Source organism: Akebia trifoliata, chromosome 6 (genome assembly GCF_017979445.1).
Source record: "Akebia trifoliata isolate Shusen 1 chromosome 6, ASM1797944v1, whole genome shotgun sequence".
Lineage (NCBI taxonomy): Eukaryota > Viridiplantae > Streptophyta > Magnoliopsida > Ranunculales > Lardizabalaceae > Akebia > Akebia trifoliata.
Genome location: NC_141380.1, coordinates 9,286,032 through 9,306,091, shown reverse-complemented (window position 1 = coordinate 9,306,091; position 20,060 = coordinate 9,286,032). Strand labels below are relative to the sequence as shown.

Here is a 20,060-nt window from a genome sequence, read left to right as displayed (position 1 = left end):
ACACTCTACCCAAATGGATTGGATAAGATCCAAATCATTGGGTTAAAACACAATCCATTTCCTCATTACAAAACTACCATTATTTCTCCCTCAAATTTCATACCCTTCTTCTCTCAAACCCATGCCATTATCCACTATTCTCATCCTTCACCCTATTATACCCTTAAAATACCTCCCAACCTCTATAAAAACCCCTTCATTCTCCTCTTACAAAAAACTAATGAAAATTTGACAAAAAAAACCTCTAAAAAAATCACAACTCACCACAACTCTCTACTCTACTCTACTCTCAACACCTCACTCTCAACTCAACTCAATCTTCTACAACCTCAAGTAAGTCCAAGTCAACTCAAGGGAAGACATACTTGAAGATCAAGATTGGGACAAGATGGGTCCAACAAAAGAAACACCCCCTCCACATCCCCTCTTCTACTCTCCCTTTTCCCACACATTTGCACACACCACCATGGGTTAAATCACCAAAGGGCCCCTTTTACATAAGGGTGCCCTTAATGATTGAAGCCGACATTGAAAGTCCCTCACACTTGAGGGCACACATCAAATGTTTTTTTAATTTCATTTTCTTTTTCTTTTTAAGTTAAAAAACCGAATCCGAGGTTACCACATTGTGTGGGTGGAGTAGGGTGCCTAACACCTTTCCTACTCCACAAATGGACCCCCTTACCTTGAATCGAGGTTGGACCATGCACCTTATCCTACGAGAGTCATCAAAAAGTGTCAAAGCGACATGTTTTTCAAAAAAAAATACAAATTCGGGTGACCATTCACACCCAATTCCGCATTTGAATGGTGACGACTCAAAAACACCCCATAGTGGAAGGATGTTTTAAAATGTTGAAAATCCCGTGTCCACACGTCACTAAACAGATCTTCACAAAATATTTAAAATATATACATAATAATAATAAAATAGATTATTCAAGTAAAAAAATTATCATAATTTTTTAATCAACAAGTGTTAGGCATAGTGGTCAGGGCCTTCATTTTTCTAATTTATCAAGCATATGTAATTTGAACGTGTTGTTATTCATCACAACAAATCCTTATAATGAATTTAAAATTACATTTAATTAGCAAAAATTTACTAATTGAATTGTTACGATATCATCCCAAAATAATAATAATAATAATAATAATGACGATGATGAAGATGATGGGTGGTATTTATAAAAAAAAAAAAATCCAATATTTAGATCCATAAAATAAAATAAAATAAAGGAAGGAAAGAAAAGCTCTCTTTAACGGTCAACTTTAAACTATGCACGTGAATGAAAAACGAAACATTTATTCCTCACACTTTCACTATCTCCAAACACGTCGCAACATCTTTAACAGTAAAAAGGTACCCTTTTACGTCTATAAAATCAAATATAAAATATAAGTTTTCACCGATGAGTTACGTTACGTCTGCTAAGATACAAACTTTAAAACAAAAAGTTTCCGTTACTTGCAGGTCTGCTGCTGCCGAAATCCCAATCTCTCATTTTTTAAATCATATTCCACATAGTAATTCTGCATTTGATAATTCCCCAAAATCACGGAAGGCCCACTTCTAATATCTGACCCACCGACACCGTCTGTCACAAAAGTCATACACACAACGCCGGAATCATCATCAATGAAGGAAAAATAATTCGCTAAAGGCAACTCCATCTCTGCACCTCCCTTAAAATGAAAAACAAGTTTCGGCAACGAAACCGATTTTTCGTTCCATACGTAAAAACAGGGTCGTAACCCGGTACGTGTTTCCACGTCAGTCGCTCTTCTATAATGCGCCGTCTGGTTCTCTACCTCACGTGCGACAAGTTCGAACACTCGTCCTTCCATGAACGTAAACGTCGTCCCGGAATCTACTATAGTTCCTCCGTTACCGTCAGATCCCAGTGAGAGGTAACTGTACGGAATCTTCACATGTTTACCTCCAATGGAGATTTTTCTAAGACCCACGTAGTAATAAACGGAAAATACAGGGTTACTGTTATCTTGGTTTTTCAACAATGGGGTGTAACTAACGCCGTTAGTCTTGGTATCACCGGGATCTGACTCACCGTCTAGAACAAGCGAAGTGCTTTCGCTTGAGTCATCGAATCGATGAGGGAGAAGACAGTAAGAGAATTTATTTAAACGGAGCTGTGACGGTAACGAAGCTGGACCGCGACCAAATCCAGCGATCCCAGAAGGTGATCGAGAGGAGAAAAGCGAGCATCCAACAACGAAATTGGGTACCTTTTTTTTAGGCAAATCTAGGGTTTCGGATATCAAAATCCCTCCAGTTGATCCTGAACCGTAGATAATTATATAAGGTGGGCAGATCTGTGAACAATTGGTCGAATTGGGTTCGCAATCTGTACATCTAGATTGAACATCTGGGTCATGAACCCAAGTACATTTTTTATTTTTACAACCAATGATCTTCGAAGAAGAAGACGATTTGGGGATAAAAGTTGGAATTTTTGTGTTTGGGTTTGAAAAAGAACAGTTTTTGCAGAGGTAGCGATGAGTACAGGGAAACCAGACAAGATCACTCCCTGTATCCATGATGAATGGGATGGTTTGAGGAGGAGTACCGAAGCTGAGAGAAATGGAATATCCGCCATAGCTTCGGGGGTACAGAGGGATAGTGGAGAGATTGGTATTTTTGGGGTTTTTGAGGTGTTTGGCTCTGGTTAGAGATGCAGAGGCCATGTGAGTGAGTTTCTGCCATGGATTGGGAGATGGGTTTATGTCGAAATGGTTGTGAGAGAGGGTAATGGTGGTGGATTTGATTAGTGGGGATGAAGATATGAAGGAGAATAGAGAGAGTAGGGATAGGAGGGAGAAGACAGAGGAAGGAGAAGCCATGGGTTTCTGTGTGGGAGAGAAGAAAAGATTGAGGTTTGTTTTATATAAAGATGGACGTATATGGGGGGACGAGACACGGAATCAAGTTCGATTGGAGAAACTAAAATGACACTGTGGATCTAAGAAAATAGCAGAATTGCCACCATAAGGTTGAACTTAATTCATATTTAAACGTTATTAAATATTAAATAAATAAATCTTAGTGAGGTCTAATAAGAATGTCCTGCAAGTTTATATTATTATTATTATTTTTTTTTTTTTTGACTTTTCTAACTTCATCCCACGGTTGAGGACCTCCATCCAACAGACCGTTGAAATGCTAGGGATTCCCAAGAAAAACTGTACTAATTCTTGATAATATCCTAACCGTTTGTTGGAGAGCCTCAAGTCAAGGTTATATGTTATCCAATCATTCGTATTTTGAGTCAAGTAGACTCATGCTATTGTATAACTTTAAAACTTGTTTTGATTTCTCGTTTTGTCCATGAATAAAATCAAGTCGTCTCAAATGAGTTTTTTTATACATTTGAATTGTCTTGTTTAACATTGAAAAAAATGACCAATGAGGGTTTTTTTATAATTCAAAGAGGGTTTTTTTTTTTTTTTTTTTATAATATTGAGAGAGAGAGAGAGAGAGAGAGATGGTATTGCCACACCACTTTTTGTTAATGCCACACCAATTGGGTGCATAAATTTACTATTTATATAAGAATAAGTGTGGCATTAGTAAAAGTTAGTGTGTTAATTGTAGCTCTCAAGAAAAAAAAATCAAACCTAAACTAAGGAGTGAAGGTACAATTATTACAAGATTATAGGGTATGATCATCAATAGCTATCTCATGATCATCAAATAATTGTCAATCCAATTATTTATGTGATAAACAGATCACATGGATGAACTTCTAAAGGTAGGAAGACAAAATTATTAATAATTGCATTATGAGGAGTAAAGGTGGACAATCTAAGCTCAAAACTTTGATTTCTATCTTAATAATTGAAACTTCTACATGGCCATCTACTAATAAGTTTGGGATTTATAAAAACTAACGATCGAATCAATTTAGAAAGTTCGGATCCTCAAAGTGGAGTATGATTTATAGACAATTTCATAAAAATGGATATGTCTGTACATATGAAATATGTATAAAAATATGAAATTATCTTTTTAACTTTATTTTGAAATATAAAGCATATGTTCGTTGAAACCAACTCAACAAATCAAATTGAAAATGCATCGAGTGATGTTAGACACTTCAATCACAAAATCAATATCTTCAAGTCTTTTAACATATTCAATCCATCGATTTCAAATCTTAGATTTTTTAAAAAAATCTATTTTCAAATTGTCATGTCGACAATAAATTTCAACGGATCTATCTCGAGATCCGTGAAATAAGATCGCAAATGATTTTGTTGATTTTTGATGAAATGTGGATACAGATCTCAGTGTTTCCTCTGATTAACAGTCAAGTACAAAAATAGTGATGACGTATGTAGCTTTTCTTCTCTCCGTGCTTCGCGCTTTATCGGCTGAGAAGGTTGCTTGAACGGTGGCTTTGCTTTGTGCTTGATCTTCTGTAGAGGCTTCTGTAGATCTTCTTCTCTCCGGGCTTCGCGCTTTATCGGTTGAGAAGGTTGCTTGGATTCCGGAGAAGGGCTTTATGCTTGATCTTCTCTTTAGTCGGAGTCCGGATCTCTGAAGAACCTTGCTTTTGTCTCTGGAGGAGGGCTTGAGAGCTTCTTCTTCTCTAGAGGGAGAGCTTCTGTCTTCTGAGAGAAAGTGATCCAGATCCCCTCTAAATGAGAGAGGCTCTTGTATTTATAGACTTAAATGTAATTTAGCTTTCCAATTATACCCCAACTTAAAGAGGTTTAATTGATTTATTTAAAAGGCTAAATTTGTCCAAATCCCATTTAAGGATTCTATGGATTACTATTAGGCCAAACTTATTTATTTGGGTATAGGGCCCAATACTTAATACATGGATCACTTGATTTTGTTTAAGTCATGGACTTTATCTGCTAAAGTCCAAAAACCCAAGCTTGTAAGAGGCACGTTCCCATTTAATGGACTCGATTTAGATTTGAGGCCCATTATAAAATTAGGGACATTTGTTTATAACAATTTGTAAATGCCTCCTTGAAATTTTGATGCCTACATGTCAGACCCAATCAACTTTGACTGCAACTATCGTCTTCAACCTCTTCAAAAAAAAGAAAAAAAAATCGTTGTCCATCGAAAAATTTATATTCTTCTTGTCAAAAAAATCTTATCTTGTAAATGAGGTATAAAATTGAATGAAAAGGATCTTACGTCCAAAGAAGAGGGTATTTTAGGTCTTTTAATTTTTCTTTTTCAAATCAATTTGTGAATTTTTGTTTAAAAATTATTTACAAAATTAATTATATAAACATTTTTCTCATAATTTTTATAATTATAAAAATAAAATTTAATTTCTGAAATCTATATTATGTTGTGTAATTCTCCCTTGGCCTTAAAGGCCTTGATGTTGTATTTTAAAAGTTAAAAACTAAAACTGTGTGTGTGTGTGTGTGTGTGTGTGTGTGAGAGAGAGAGAGAGAGAGAAGATTTAACGTGACATTGTGACGTCATCTAATGTGGGACCGTATGACGTGGCGAAGAATGAAGATACCTTCCTGGCTAGATGAGCAGAACATGTTGCGCACTTGACACGGGAATGAGGTTCGATCTTGACACGGGAATAGTGGGTTCTCATTCGCTAGTCTCTCTCTCTCTCTCTCTCTCTCTTTTTGTCTGTTGCGATCTCCATCAGATTTACGACTGAGATGGGAAGAAAAACACAGATTTCATAGAGATGAGGATATGATTTTCTAGGGATTAGTGTAAATTTGTCTATGCCGTATTAAAGCCGTGTTTTGTCCCCTTATAATAAGTTTAGAGTCGTTGATAATAATGTGTTGTACACTATAACGCAATTTCGTTGAAAATTTTCAAAAACTATAATTATGTTTTGGGTTTGGAGAATTTTGTGACCATACGTGCGATTAACGACGGATTGTGTTCGGTCCCACGTATAGCCAAAATAGAATTGACCTTGCACTCAGAATTGACCTTACAAATACCTGATAACGTTACTCTTGTGGTATCTTATAAAATAGATAATTATCTTTAAATTAAATAAAAATAAAAATAAAAAGAAAAAAAAAATTTAAGATCCCAATCAATCCTCACTTGATGGATGTTTGGATGATGCCAACAATGAATTTTGGGAAAATTATTTAAACGACGTTGGAAGAGGGATTTCTTTCAAATTTGTCATTTAATTTTAAGATTTCTCTTAATAATTCATTTAGTAAAAAATTTCTTTCTAACTAGTCCCTGAACCTCACTCTTCGCACTTCTCAAGATTGGAATCATTCGAATTCATTGTTTTTATCCCAAAAAATAATAATAATAATAAAATAGATTTTTATTATCCCAATTTAGTTTTAGGGACTACTTTCCGATGGTAAGGATTTGAAAAGAAAAAAAAATCATTTTCAAGAGTATTTTTAAGTATTTTCAACATATATGTAAAAATAAAAAAAAAAAAAAAAAAAATTTAAGATCCCAATCAATCCTCACTTGATGGATGTTTGGATGATGCCAACAATGAATTTTGGGAAAATTATTTAAACGACGTTGGAAGAGGGATTTCTTTCAAATTTGTCATTTAATTTTAAGATTTCTCTTAATAATTCATTTAGTAAAAAATTTCTTTCTAACTAGTCCTGAACCTCACTCTTCCCACTTCTCAAGATTGGAATCATTCGAATTCATTGTTTTTATCCCAAAAAATAATAATAATAATAATAAAATAGATTTTTATTATCCCAATTGAGTTTTAGGGACTACATTCCGATGGTAAGGATTTGAAAAGAAAAAAAAATCATTGTCAAGAGTATTTTTAAGTATTTTGAACATATATGTAAAAAAAAAAAAAAAAAAAATCTGGGAATGTGAGGATCTAGTCGCTCTTTGAAGTTGAAATTGAGAAGATCTGGGAAAAAAAATTTACTTGATGGAACCTGCAGTGGCGACGTCTCTGAGTTTCGGGGTGCTTGTATGCCACGTTACAACCCACTCAACAAAAAAATCAGCATAATTAGTGACTTCTAGCCATTTCGATTTGAGGGCTTTCCAATCTAAAAGCACTTCCAGAAACTATAGAATTCTTGGCGAAAATCAGCTTCTGCATCGTTTTTAAAACTATATACTTCTAGGAAAGAGTGTTTTTCAGAAAATTAGAAAATTCTACCAAAACACTCATATATGCCTCATTCCATATATCTTCAACTCTTAAAATCAATGGTTACATTTTCTGCAAAGGCATCCAAAATCAAATCAATTGGTGAGAAATCACCAATCATCGAGTGGGTCCACCTAAAAATGGATCTTTAAGTGCTCAGAAGCAGATGCATCACATTTGAGGCCAGCCAACGATGAATATAATAATTAGCAGCTAACCTGAAAAATATTTACTTACAAAAATGATAGAAGAGATTCTGTTCTACCATCTCGCAATAGAAATCCAATCAAGAGTGAATTTTTAGGCGAGAATGGAAAATAAACAATTAAACAATGAAAAATGCAATTTTATATGGAAACCACATTTCCCACCCATTTTCCATGCCTAATGAAACATACCCTAAAATATTAATAATTGCAAAAGTAAAGAAAAAAAAACATACACACATGTTTCAGTATTAAATATAGAATGCAGATTTGACTTCTTTTCTTTGATAAATATCAGAAAAGATAAGCTTATTAAATCCATACTTTGAGATAAAGTAACACCAACTTCATGAAGCAAATCATGATTCAATGCCATAAGAAATGAAATAAACCATTTTATTGAGGAAAATATCCAAATATACAACGGGTGAATGTTAAGGGGTTAAAGGGGGACAAAATTTAATAGTATCAGCCAGCATTTATCTTCTGATACTAAGAAGGCTACAAAGTGGGAGAGTGAGGAGACAGAATTACCACATATAATAAGCGCTTCATCAGCACTTTTGGCATGGAAACTCTCAGAACGCACAGAGGCCTCAGCAACTAGAACAATATCCACTGATGTTCATGTAATCTATCTCATTCCAAGATTCTGTTGTGCCAAATTAACGGGCATTGGACAAAGCAAAATTCCAAAAACAGATTTGAAACTTCTTAATGGAGCCATCCCCACTTCTCATGGCCTTACGATGGCACCATTTAATCCCTCTGTGCTATACATTAAGAGCTGTAACAACTTGGAATGTCTTGAACATTATTCATAAGTCATGTCAGACAGCAAAATTTTGCAAGTGATGAGATCTACCAAGAATGCTAACTCATCATCAACAACTACGCAGATTCAAAAAGCCCGACTCCACGGACGAAGAGGACAATAACTAGGGCAGATCCTGGGTTCATGCAGACAATGCATATAACTATGTCCAGCATTACTTGTCTTTTTTGTTGCATATGGACTTCTGCAGCAATGTTGTTTCTGCAAAAAGCATCATATTCAAATTCCTGATTTCATCTCTATGGGATGAATCTAGATGTTTAAAGGAAAATGATCTCATCCATGTCTCCAGCATGTCAGGTACTGCAGGAATGATCAGCTTCTCCACCGATAACGAAAATAACATCTGGTAATGAAGCTTTAATATCAGTACGTAGATTTATTTAAAAACAATGATATTTAAGAGGTTAAAAGAGTTTCAAGTGAAAAGTAGTCTGCGCCAATAACACTATACAAGTTAAAGAAATCAGGGGCAATCAGATTGTTTTGCTTAAAATGTCATATTTTCTAAACTGTATTAAACCTAGTCATTGGAAAGAGCATGAAAATTTCCTGTTTAGGTTTATATAACAAGCAATGAATAATAAATATAAAATTTCTTGAGTAACAATACAATGATTTATGTTTTAAGTGAGTTATGCATTTTCTATACAATCCAAACGCAGTATTCCTTTTTTTTTTTTTTTTTCTTTTTTAATTAAGATACGACTCAAAAGTGCTTGTTCAAGACGCCATAGTACCAAATCCTGTGGTTAACACTAACATTCTAGTAAAACAAAACCAATGAGAAATATAGAAGAATAAGCCTCTTGACAAGATGTTATTCTATCAAGATGGGAGTCTTAAGTCTCTTGAACTTCACGACCCCGAGATCAAGTTCCCAGGGTATATATATATATTAGAGCTTGCCCGTGCCGGTAGGGTAAAAGAGGAAAGATAATAAAGTTGGAGGGGTATTATTGAAAAAGGAGGAGAAGAGAAAAGTCAAGAAAGTTGATAGTTGTTGATATAGGGTAAAACACACAAACCTAGAGTCTATGTTATAAATCAGATTCTATGGTGAAATCCCAGGAACTAGGAGTAATGAAGAATCCCTATGTTGAGCAAAATAGACTAGAAACTTCAATCTAGGTTTGAGATTGATAGAAATCAATGCAAACATTAAAATCAAGAATCAATATCGGGTTCTTATACTAAAAAAAAAATAAAGAAATGAGAGAAAAAGTCTCTTCTTTTTCTTTTATTAATCAATCTCAAAAAAACTAACTGCCGAATTTGTTTATTAGAGCTCCTTATATAGATAACTCCCTCATAACAACTTATAAACCTTCTCTAATACTAAAATTGAAATAGAAACTAATTAGGAAAAAAAACTTTCTAAAATTGAAATAGAAACTAACTACGACTATTTAAGCAACTTAAAAAATAGAACTCAATAAAAGAAATAGTCTTAAGAGAAGTTGGACCAGGTCTTGTGGACCGGTCAAAGATTGGACCAAGTTGACTCAGTTGGTCAAACAAAGTTGATTTGGTTCTGATCAATTTGACACAATCAATTTTGTTCATTTCTTTGATGCATATTAATTCGATCATAGGCATTGATATAAGTGTCAGCAAGCCTATCTACATCAGTTGTCCTCAAGATTTATGGAGAAATTCAATCTCTTAGGGGGGACGGGAACAACAGTCCTGCGCGTGTGTACTTAGAATTGAAATTCAAAGACAGAGAAAAAACATCAAGCTAGTTATCTAGTATGATGACATAACAGTTTGAACAAAAGTTGCACCTCTTCAATGGCATTGAGAAGGCGACGGCACATGCCTTGTCGTCTATACATAGTCCGTGTTCCAATGAATGGCATTTCTGCCACACGTGTCCCATGGATCCTAAACAAAACAAAATAATAAAATAAACAAACTCAAATATATAAACTAACTATAACAAAGTACTTGCACAAGTAAGATTAATTAACTAAAAAAACAATAAAATGCAGGAAACCATGAAGCAGTTCCTTTAACTCCTTGAACTGCCAAAAACTATTATATATACCACAAGAAAATACCTGTCAGATTCTTCATCTTCATAAAATGTGTAGGTTCATTTCAAACAACAAATAGCAGTTTGGGATTGAACTGTTTTTGGGCCCTCAAAGAGATTACCGACAGAGTTACTTACGTGTAACATACCATAATCTGCAGTTACCAAATGACAAGGGAAACCAAGCCAGTCCCTTGGTCAACCATGATGATACTCACCTTGGAGAGCTATTGTATCATTCAACCCAAAGGAAAAGTAAAAGGGCCACCCAAGTAAATTTCAGAAAAAGTCTGTGATGCGAGAAACGGAGAATTGTTGCTGGGATGGATGGGACATGATAGTCCAATATCAGAAATGCTGTAGCATCACAAAGTAGCCAGGTATTGATCGGATAGCCAATTTTTTCCATGGAAAAATAGTAAAAATAACCCCTAAAAAAACATGTTTTCAAAGGCTATAAATCGCAATTATAGCCATCCGCTCTTCGAGATTAAAAGGAAAAAAGATGTCTCTACTTAAATAATATACCAATTTCACCTCTACAAACAAAGGAACCCACTTCCTTTGTTCTTTCACCAGAATGACCCTTTCTCCACTTTGTTGTAGTTAGACCTAGGGATACAAATTTGGCCCACATGCCCAGCCCATTTTGTGAGCCAAAAGACGGCCCGGTCCAAGCCCGAATTCTACATGGGTGGGGCAGGGTAATCATGGGCCTATAATTGTCATTTTTCAATTCTAATGAATGGTCAGAAGATGCATTTGACTTTATAATAATAGCCTAGGAAAGACCAAGATCAGAACCTCAAAGAAACACTGAGGACTAACCATCTTAAGCTAATTCTCCATTTTCAGCCAAAAAAAAAAAAATGATGAAAAAAAATTTACTTAGAATTTTGAAAAAAAAGGGTGATTTCATCACCGAGAAACCCAAAAGAGGTGTTCACCCTAAGCAAGTTACACAGACATTTCCAAAAGAAGCTCTCAATATCTTCTTCACAAGTATGTCGAGAGAGAGGGGGAGAGAGCAGATAATGGTGAATTAAAGCAAACACACTTTTCAGCATTTAAAGAAAGATGCACACATAATAGCAAGAAACATTTATATAGCTATACATCCAAACCTTAATGTAGCTACTGAAATGATTGCCCCATCCTTCTCCAAAATCACAGTGTGAAATCCTTCATAATGTAGACGCTTGAAATTTGATCTGAATAGAAAAAATTGATCCAAAATGTTAGAATAACACTAGTATAAATATTTTCCTCCTTGAATAAGTGTGGCTAATTTTATTTCTTGGAAAACAATGTCCTTAAGGGACAAAAACGATAATCAAAATAACCTTTCTGATGTTAAGTTTCAAAATTACATTCAAGAATCAAGTAATAAAATCATTAAGCCATTATTTGATGGTATTTGGAGAAGTCTCCTGTTTAAGGAGTAATTTTAATTCTCCTTTTAGCTACTCATAACCTACAAGAAATGCATCAGGAAAATCAAGAGAAATGGCATAATTTGATGAAGAACTGTCTCAAGTTAGCTCTTTAAAATCTAAGCAAGGCAAGTCAAGCAAAGAGAAAGGTCGATTTGCAGGGTACAATACACCCTGACATGAATAGTGAGTTCATTATAGCAATAAAATAACAAATGAGACAATACAAATCTCGAGAGAAATTTGATGATCTTTTTTTTATGGGTAAGCTGGACTTGAACCCACAACCTCAAAGTTGTTTTGCAATGTGTCAAACCAGGGTAACCAAATTCTTTAAAGAGACACCGAACCGCGAGTTCGAACCAGTTCGTGGTACAATTCCCTCTCAGGACATGAAAATTAGTGAACCAAATGAATTAATTATTTTTCCTTAATTTCTTCACACCCCCTTCACATGTTGATATATTGAGATATCCCACTTTGACCTTGGTCTTTATTAATAAACTGATGAAAAATGACCAAATACATTCATCTTTTTTACCCTATTCATCACGTCAACCTTCAAATGCCCTCATCTCTGTCTACCCCTATGAACTGGGTTCATTCTCAAGTGGCGAACCACGTACTGCGAACCCAAATTCAAACTGAGCGAACCCACAAATCAGGTAACAAAATGTCAAACCAACTGAGCTATGGATCTAATCCCGGAATTTGATGATCTTTAATTGAAAAAAAACAAACAAACAAAATCTTGTAAAAACAAAAATGTGTACATAGTATATCATAACAAATTCCTTTGCACTTTCACCCAAGTGACGATATTTCACAGTTGACCACAAAGTTTGAATTAGGTAGCAGTGTAGCACTCAAGATGACATAGAAAATACCTCTTCCCTAATACAAAGAAATTGATAACTCAGCACAGCAATGGAATTGGTACTCTAAGGATGAAATGTACCCGCAATTGTAAACTGCTTGAGAAATCATATCCAGACCAGTTCTTGGATCCACTAAAGGAACGAAACACTCATGCAGGACCAAAAATGCTAAGGAAAGTTTTACGTTGCATTCCATGATAAAAGATTGCCTTTGATCTGAGTCAATACCCTCTTCTTCATCAGTACGCCTCAATAAAGTCCAAGAAAAGCTTTCTCCTGTAGGGTTTGGAACTCCAAGCATTTCCAACAGCCCAGAAGCTATCTGTAATTTAAGCATATAGAGAATAGATTAGTATAACTAAATTATCACAATATGATAATACCCATATGTGCATGGCAAGATAGCCAGAATTTAAATATTCAAAGTTCAGTTAAGAGTATGGGTGCAGCTTGGTTCGGTTTATTTTGGTTTGAGGCCAAATTGGAACCGAACCAACATAGGTTGGTTCCACAAAATAAGAACCAGAACTGAACCGAAATGCAAATGGAACCAAACCAAACCAAACCAACCCAAACAGAACAAAGGTTGGTAAGGTTCATTTCGGTTCTAAGGGTTGCCAATTTTCTATAAATTGGAAGTAACATATTAAAATTTTATACTATAAATCATTAATCTATCCATAAAAGGTCATTAATTTCTATAAAAAGAGTCATTAACCCATGTCCTAACTCCTAAAATAATTTATATATATTACATAAGGGTTCGGTTATATACAAGTTTGATCCGAGAACTAAACTAAATTGATCAGTTCTTCATTTTCTTAACCCATAACCGAACCACATCTTGTTCCAAACTGAACCAAATCACCCCAAAGCTATCGGTTTGGTTTAGTTCTCAGTTTGAACAGGACCAAGTTGCACCCTCCTAGTTAAGAGTAACTTGGCCTTTCATCAGAATTCCAAGTGACTAAACTGGAAAGCTTCCGAACATGATGAGTGAGGGCAAGAGAAGCTATATGAGGACAATACCCAACCATGGGTTGTAAAGAGATCTGAAACAAGAAAGTGAAGGAGCCACAAAGTGTAATGAATTTCAGGTATACAATGGTTTGGATCACAGTCAAAACAGTGGTAAGCAAAAGGGCATGCACTTCACTTTGCCATGGGATGCCATTCTTATGCAGGATAAAAGAAATTTCCAACTGCAAGAGGGGTTTCCGTAGAACATGTGACACACGGGAAATTACCCAAAATCTGAATTTCTTTTCCATTCTCTACTTACATGTATAAATAGACCAAAGCAACTAAACTTTCCTATTCTAAAACAACTAAACTTGGACCCTACCAAAAATATGAGACAAATATTTCAGAGAAAAGTTGAAAAAGTCAGTTACTAAGAGTTCAATTTAGTAAAAACTAACCCCTACCTATCATTTTATCACACCCAAGACAAGAACGACTCGACCGAGATACTGGTCTTTGAATACTGAACTTTTCTTTGGTAGCTCCTTCGAGGAGTTCACATGAAAATCCTTCGGAAACAATTGGGTTTTAAAAAAAGGAAAACAAGAGGACTTTGGTTTCCTATGCCAACAAAGAGCCTAATGATCTCTTGGATACTATGAAGATGCATGTGTGGTCCTCTTCCTCTCTTCTTTTCTTCCTCATGCCCAATGTTTCAAGAGTGAGTAAAGTAACAATTAGCGGGCATGGTTGAAGCTCCTATCACTCCAAACATCAAGAAGAAATTAATTTGATATAAAATCATGCTATCTCCATTGGAAGACAAAAAATTATGGGAAAGCTGGACTCGAACCAACGACCTCAAAGTTGTTTTGCAATGTGTCAAACAAACTGAGCTATGGGTCTAAGCCCATCTCCATTGGAAGTTGTATTCTGTATTAATGTAAAAAACCATTGTTCATAAAATTTTGCCATCTTCTGGGAAAAAAAAAAGATCACAAGGGAAGAGATATGGTAAGGAGGAGCACGGGGAAGCCTGCCAGGCTCCCATTTCTCTCGCTTTTTTTCTTTTCTATGAAGCTTTCTCAAGAACACTATCCAAGGAATAATATTAAAGCTTCAGAAAAGTAATTCAGGAATAGTTTTCAAATTTCACGAAACTGAATATTGAACCATAGAAAAATATTAAGCAGCACAATGGCCTGTGTAGAAGCAACCAACACATGATGACCCCTGATGAAACGACAGGCAGACAAACAGTCCTGTGGAATGGCAGGTGTTGTGTCATCCCATGCTAAGAAAACGGGCATGGTGAAGACCATAAGATAAGAGAATATAATGAGATAAGAAACAAAATGATATGCTGACGCAAGCATGACTGCAACAAACACATAGACAAGGATCTGCAAAGGCTAATTATATATGGTGCATATCTGCTTGTATGAAATGGATAAAACCACACTATAAGAAGCATACCTATCAACATAGGGTGAACAACATTCATTATGAACTGTGCTAATAAACACGGGCATGAGTGTCGTGTATCAACATGAAAGATCATCCACAAAAACCAGAGAAGTTTTAGCATCAATAATACAGTTGATATATTCAAGAAAATGGCTACAAATATAATCAGAAAATAAAGAAAATGAAGTGAAGGAGAGGAAAAAATTAAGATACTGATGATAGAGGGAATTTGTGGAGAAAATCACGAGGGTGGAACAAGGAATGTGGTGGTGGTGCAAACTGAACACCGCTTGAACGCAAAGATTGTATCCAACTCCTCTAAATGATGTTCGCTGTGAAACCCATTAAAGGAGATAAAATGTATCTTGAATACTAAAACTAAGCACTCATTCTTTTGGAAAGGTAAGTGAACGAAGGGTTTGGGAGTTGCAATACCCTGAAATTTTCATTAAGTATCTCGAGGAATAAATTGAATGGAATTGTTGTTTAGTCATTAAATTTGTGATAGGAGAAATTTGGTTCAATTATGTCTTGTCATTTGATTTAGAACAGTCAGAAAGAAAAAAAAAACATAGTTTTGCGTGAGCCTGATATCATGGTTTAAGTTAGTTGGTCCAAAAAATATTTAGAAGAATTTGAATGAACATATATATATAAAGAGCTAATTCATATTCATTTCTGTTAAAATTATTGAGAGAAGTCAACTCTTAAAATTGTTTCTCTCTTGACTTTTAATTTAGATGTTGATCTTGTTAGGAAGTGAAAGTGAATAAAAAACCAGACTACTTGAATAAAGATTCAGGACGTCGAGTTCATAAGCTAAGAAATGAATCTAAAGAGGTAGGGAATTTCCAATTTCTTAATTGTAGTCATAGATTTGTTTTAAATATATATATATATGGGAAAAGTTCGGCACTCTACATTTTGCCCTACATGTTTTGTCTTACATGGGTTATAAGTTTTGGAATGGGCTGGTTTTTTGTGAGGATGATCTCTATGATGAGGAGATCATCCTCACCAAAAATCAGTCCATTCCAAAGCTTCTAGCCCCATGTTTACAAGTTGAATAATCATGGACCTGTACAGGGCATCATTTCACTTTAACAAGGGTACTGGATAAATCCGAATAAAGGAGGGTATTCAGCCACATAGTTTTATTCAGAGATGCCATGCAATCACATCCAAACCATGAAAAAAAACATACAAAAGTTTCTTGGGAACTACCAAAAGACACAAGAAATCATACCTTCTCGCACTTATTCCCACAATATGATGGTTCTCCAGCACACATCTTATCCGTGCTATTTTCCCAAACACAACCTATGTGATCTGTACAAGAAACATGTGAAACAAGTTGAACAATGGTATCAGTAAGGTCAGAAGGTGCCACAACAAATCAAGACAAAAGACAAGCATATTGATGTCCACCCACATTTGCAACCACATTGATTACAACAAAGCAAGTTCATGGTTTCATTGGAAGTATCTTGTCGGTGATCAGCCAGCGTACAGAACGCACACCTACAGAATGGGCAATACCAACTGCCTTCAGGAAGAGACTGAAATAAACCAAGGAATAACTCAGCAAGCATACCTTGAACTTGAACGGAATATTACAATAACATAAAGAAAAGAAACAAGCTTATCACGCGCGTGCGCACGCACACTGTCCATCTGTTACTCAATTTTATTCCCTTCCCTTTATGTGGATAGCAAAAAGATCAAATAATATAGCAACAGTTAAGCAGATATCATCTCAAATTCAGTTATTAGCTATTAAGCCAAAGCACATTAAAATTATGAAGAGATGAAAGAAAAATACAGTAAGTACAGTGGGAATGAGAAAGACCTTGAGCATCACGCAATCCTGGTGAAAAGTCGAAGGGCAACCATCACAGCATATCAAGTGCCCACCATCAGCACAAATCCCACATGTATCATCACTAGGATCTGTACCATCAACTCCTACAATCTGGAAAGCAATTTTTCTTTGTTTCTTTTCTTTCTCCCATGCTTCACTCTGGCATCGCATCAATGTCTTCCCAGAGGTGAGGCAAGTGTTATTCCAAGGCTGGCGAAGATCACTACCAGCATGAGCTTCAAACTCTAACAAGGATAAAACTTTTTTGCAACAATTGCACCGGATTCCTCCTCTAGTGACCCAACCTTTTAATATATTTCCCTTATTGTTTTTTATTTTGTACACCACTCTTTCATTTTCAATCACTGTACCACTATCAATCAACCAAGACAATATGTTAATTTTTCTTTCAGACAAGATATTTTCTTTATAATCTCCTTTTCCAGTTCTCCTCACAATGAGACTACACCCACCACTCCTCTTTTTCTTCTTGTTCGCATATGAACGTACTCCACGAACTGACTTCCTTTTACTTGCAAATGATAGAGAATGTTTATCGGTCATCAGAGCTCTTTTCCCATTCTTCTTTGATGACGGAAAACATGTCTTTGAGACTGGAGTCTTTCCCCCAACACATTTCTTTTTGGGAGTTTTCTCCAACAAAATATTACCTTTTGTTGGTGATTCCCCCTCAAAATTACCAACCTTAGAAACAACAGTTGTTTCCTTGAGCTTATTTTCCACTCTGTTGACAACAAAATTAAATGAATTTATACAATCATCAACCGACCACATCTCTATATCCAATTCTCTATCTACAGGAACATGTCTCCCATTAATACGTGTAGACCTCCTTACTTCAACCATATCGTTGCCACTGTTTTGATCATTCTTTACTGGTACCACACTGCTCAAGTCTGGGTTTTTTGTTTCATTACTCAAGTAGTCATCTTTAGTAAAAGATTTTCCATTCTCATCTTTCATGAAAGATTTCAACACTCCAGGTACTTCTCTACGTATCACTTTTTCTGGAATCGGTAGGTCTTCCTTGCGATTTTCTTTATCAAGTTCATGCTTCAGTGGTGGCTCTGCCATGCAAGATGCCAACACCTCGCGAACTTCTCTAAATCTCACTTTTTCTGGAATCGATGATGCTTCCTTGTCACTTTCCAAAGCTAACCTGTCTAAAGAATTAGACGAATCAAAATAATAGTCACCATCACATATTTCTATCTCTAATTCACTATCCACAGGAACATGTCTACCATTAATACGAACAGACCTCCTAACTCCCTCCAATTCCTTCTCTTGGTTTACATCATAATTGCTAATCTGATCATTGTTATTAACCACAACAGTTTCGCCTTTTATACAGAATTTCAGTTTCTCGTCATCTCGTACCTCCTCATTTACTTGTCCTCCCGTTTCCTCTGGCATTAGCAAAACTTCTTCGACTTCTCCTTCGTAAGTCTGCGGTTTCCGAGGATTATCTCCTGTGAACATGCAACCCCATTTAGGATCTTTCTCACCATTTTGGATATTTCCACTCACACATTCATCTTTGATACAGGATTTTCTCGGATATTTTGAATTTCCGAATACCAACTCCTCTTGTGCTATTTTAGATTCTACTTCTACGGGCATTGAAGAGGATGTATGTTCATTTTCTTTACAAAGGTCATCTTTATCGTCTACCAATTGAGATGAGCTCCATTCCTTCTCTCTACATTTAAAAGCCTCCAAAGCTTTCACAAGTGACCCATAAACAGAACCCGATGGAGAAACATAACTGGGATCACTGACACCTGGTGAGACAATTTTCCATCCAGATGACAGAAAAAGGTCCTTGATACTGTTTGGTGCAGGCAAAGCTTGAATTATGGGTTTTGAGACATTTGTGCCCTCATGTTCCTCTAATGGACTGTTTTGAGTTTGCCCACATTTCACATTCCGTCTTTTGCAAACTGAATTACCCCTCCTACGTACACCCGACGAGCGAACACAATTCCCCTCCTCAGGCAACCAATCCGGATCCCCTTCGGATAGCTCCATTTTCTTCAAAGTTTCCTTCCTTTGACCTATCACTGCTGCTTTGATCTCATTGAGTTTGAAATCCCTCAACACCTCACATTTTTCACTGTTTAAATTAACACCATTTACAACTCCTGATAATGAACCACAAAGCGAAGAAAACCGAACCCCATTTCTCTTTACGGCATTATTGTGTCCTGAATTGAGGTCCAGACCATCAACAGTCATCTTCTTCATATCCTTCACATCAATCTTCAATCTGCTTCCCTCTTTTTTCCCAAACCCCATCTATCTCTCACCAAGGAAACTGTTGCATCGAATCCAAACGAACAACCAACCAGGTTTTTTTTGGCAAAGTTCCGTCATTTAATCAAAATTTCAAAAACCATTACTCAAATTTACGAGTACTCAATAACCCATTAAAGAAACAACAACAACTAGGGTTTCAATAGATTTCGAATTAACTCATCATTTGCATGGATTTGATCCGTTCGAATCCTGTTGTAAGAATTCCAGTGAAAATTACTAATTACATAAAGAAAGTAATGGAATCAAGAAAAAATAAAATTAAAACAAAAAAACAAAGAAAAATTCAACCGAAACCAAGTAAACTTACAGGTCCACTAGGTTTTGATCGATCCTTTACAAAGCTTCCAACAGAGATAAATTGATTTGTAAAATTGCTTGATTGTTTAAATGTAAAATGATCTTCGAATAAGAAATTAGGATTGAAATCGAGAATCCGAGTCTCCAGGATCAGTTTTGAATCAGAACTAATAATGAGGGAGAGAGGGAGAGAGTGCCACATCACTGCAAGTAGCGGTGTTTCTGTTTTTTTCTCTGATTTAACTCTTGTGAGATTGATTCCCCTGAAGGAGAGAGAGAGAGAGAGAGAGTGACTTCATGAGTGTGCACGTGTGTGAATGTGAATTTACCTCGTCCACGTGTTCTTTTGTAGCCCGCGTGACATTCATTCTTGGTAGAGAGATTTACCCGGTAGACCCAGCTGTTGCATTTTTATTTTTTAAAAATCCCTTGGAGTTCTGACAACTCCAAGGGAACCTTATTTTATGAAGTTTGTTACCCACTAAACCTCACTTTATCAAATTTGTTACCAAGAAAACCCATTGCCACGTCATAAAATTCAAATTGAAGTGTTAATTTGTTACTAAACATACTTGGATTAGATCCTAACTACATCAATTTTTGGCCTCC

At 35.7% G+C, this 20,060-nt stretch overlaps 2 protein-coding genes across 4 annotated transcripts; both read right to left on the bottom strand.

Annotated features, from left to right (window-relative positions):
* Positions 1-1,286: 1,286 nt before the first annotated feature.
* On the bottom strand, positions 1,287-2,893 carry LOC147400136 (putative aspartyl protease At4g16563). Its single transcript, XM_086445746.1, has one exon. The coding sequence runs from the start codon at positions 2,860-2,862 to the stop codon at positions 1,465-1,467; it is 1,398 nt and encodes a 465-aa protein (XP_086301872.1). The 5' UTR covers positions 2,863-2,893; the 3' UTR covers positions 1,287-1,464.
* A 4,816-nt stretch (positions 2,894-7,709) lies between these two features.
* Positions 7,710-19,671, bottom strand: LOC147400135 (uncharacterized). Of its 3 annotated transcripts, XM_086445745.1 has the most exons (8): positions 19,462-19,669; positions 16,803-19,343; positions 16,386-16,512; positions 16,200-16,282; positions 12,604-12,845; positions 11,337-11,423; positions 9,962-10,061; positions 7,710-8,520 (listed from the first exon to the last, which is right to left on the bottom strand). In XM_086445745.1, exons 2-8 carry the CDS (start codon positions 19,131-19,133, stop codon positions 8,329-8,331), a joined length of 3,162 nt encoding a protein of 1,053 aa, XP_086301871.1. In that variant the 5' UTR covers positions 19,134-19,343; positions 19,462-19,669; the 3' UTR covers positions 7,710-8,328. The 3 variants fall into 3 exon arrangements, 1 of the variants encoding a protein (XP_086301871.1); XR_015179192.1 differs by lacking the exon at positions 7,710-8,520 and having other exon boundaries at positions 10,023-10,061; positions 12,533-12,845; positions 19,462-19,670; XR_015179193.1 differs by lacking the exons at positions 7,710-8,520; positions 12,604-12,845 and having other exon boundaries at positions 19,462-19,671.
* Positions 19,672-20,060: the final 389 nt, after the last annotated feature.

Bases quoted from the DNA above. Each gene is read 5' to 3' on its own strand.
- LOC147400136 (XM_086445746.1), bottom strand. From the start codon at position 2,862: ATGGCTTCTCCTTCCTCTGTCTTCTCCCTCCTATCCCTACTCTCTCTA.
- LOC147400135 (XM_086445745.1), bottom strand. From the start codon at position 19,133: ATGGGGTTTGGGAAAAAAGAGGGAAGCAGATTGAAGATTGATGTGAAG. The intron at 16,283-16,385 runs GTGGGTGGACAT...TTTCTTGTACAG, and splicing joins TAATCAATGTGGTTGCAAAT to ATCACATAGGTTGTGTTTGG. The intron at 10,062-11,336 runs GTTTGGATGTAT...TGTTTTGTTTAG, and splicing joins ATTTCAGTAGCTACATTAAG to GATCCATGGGACACGTGTGG.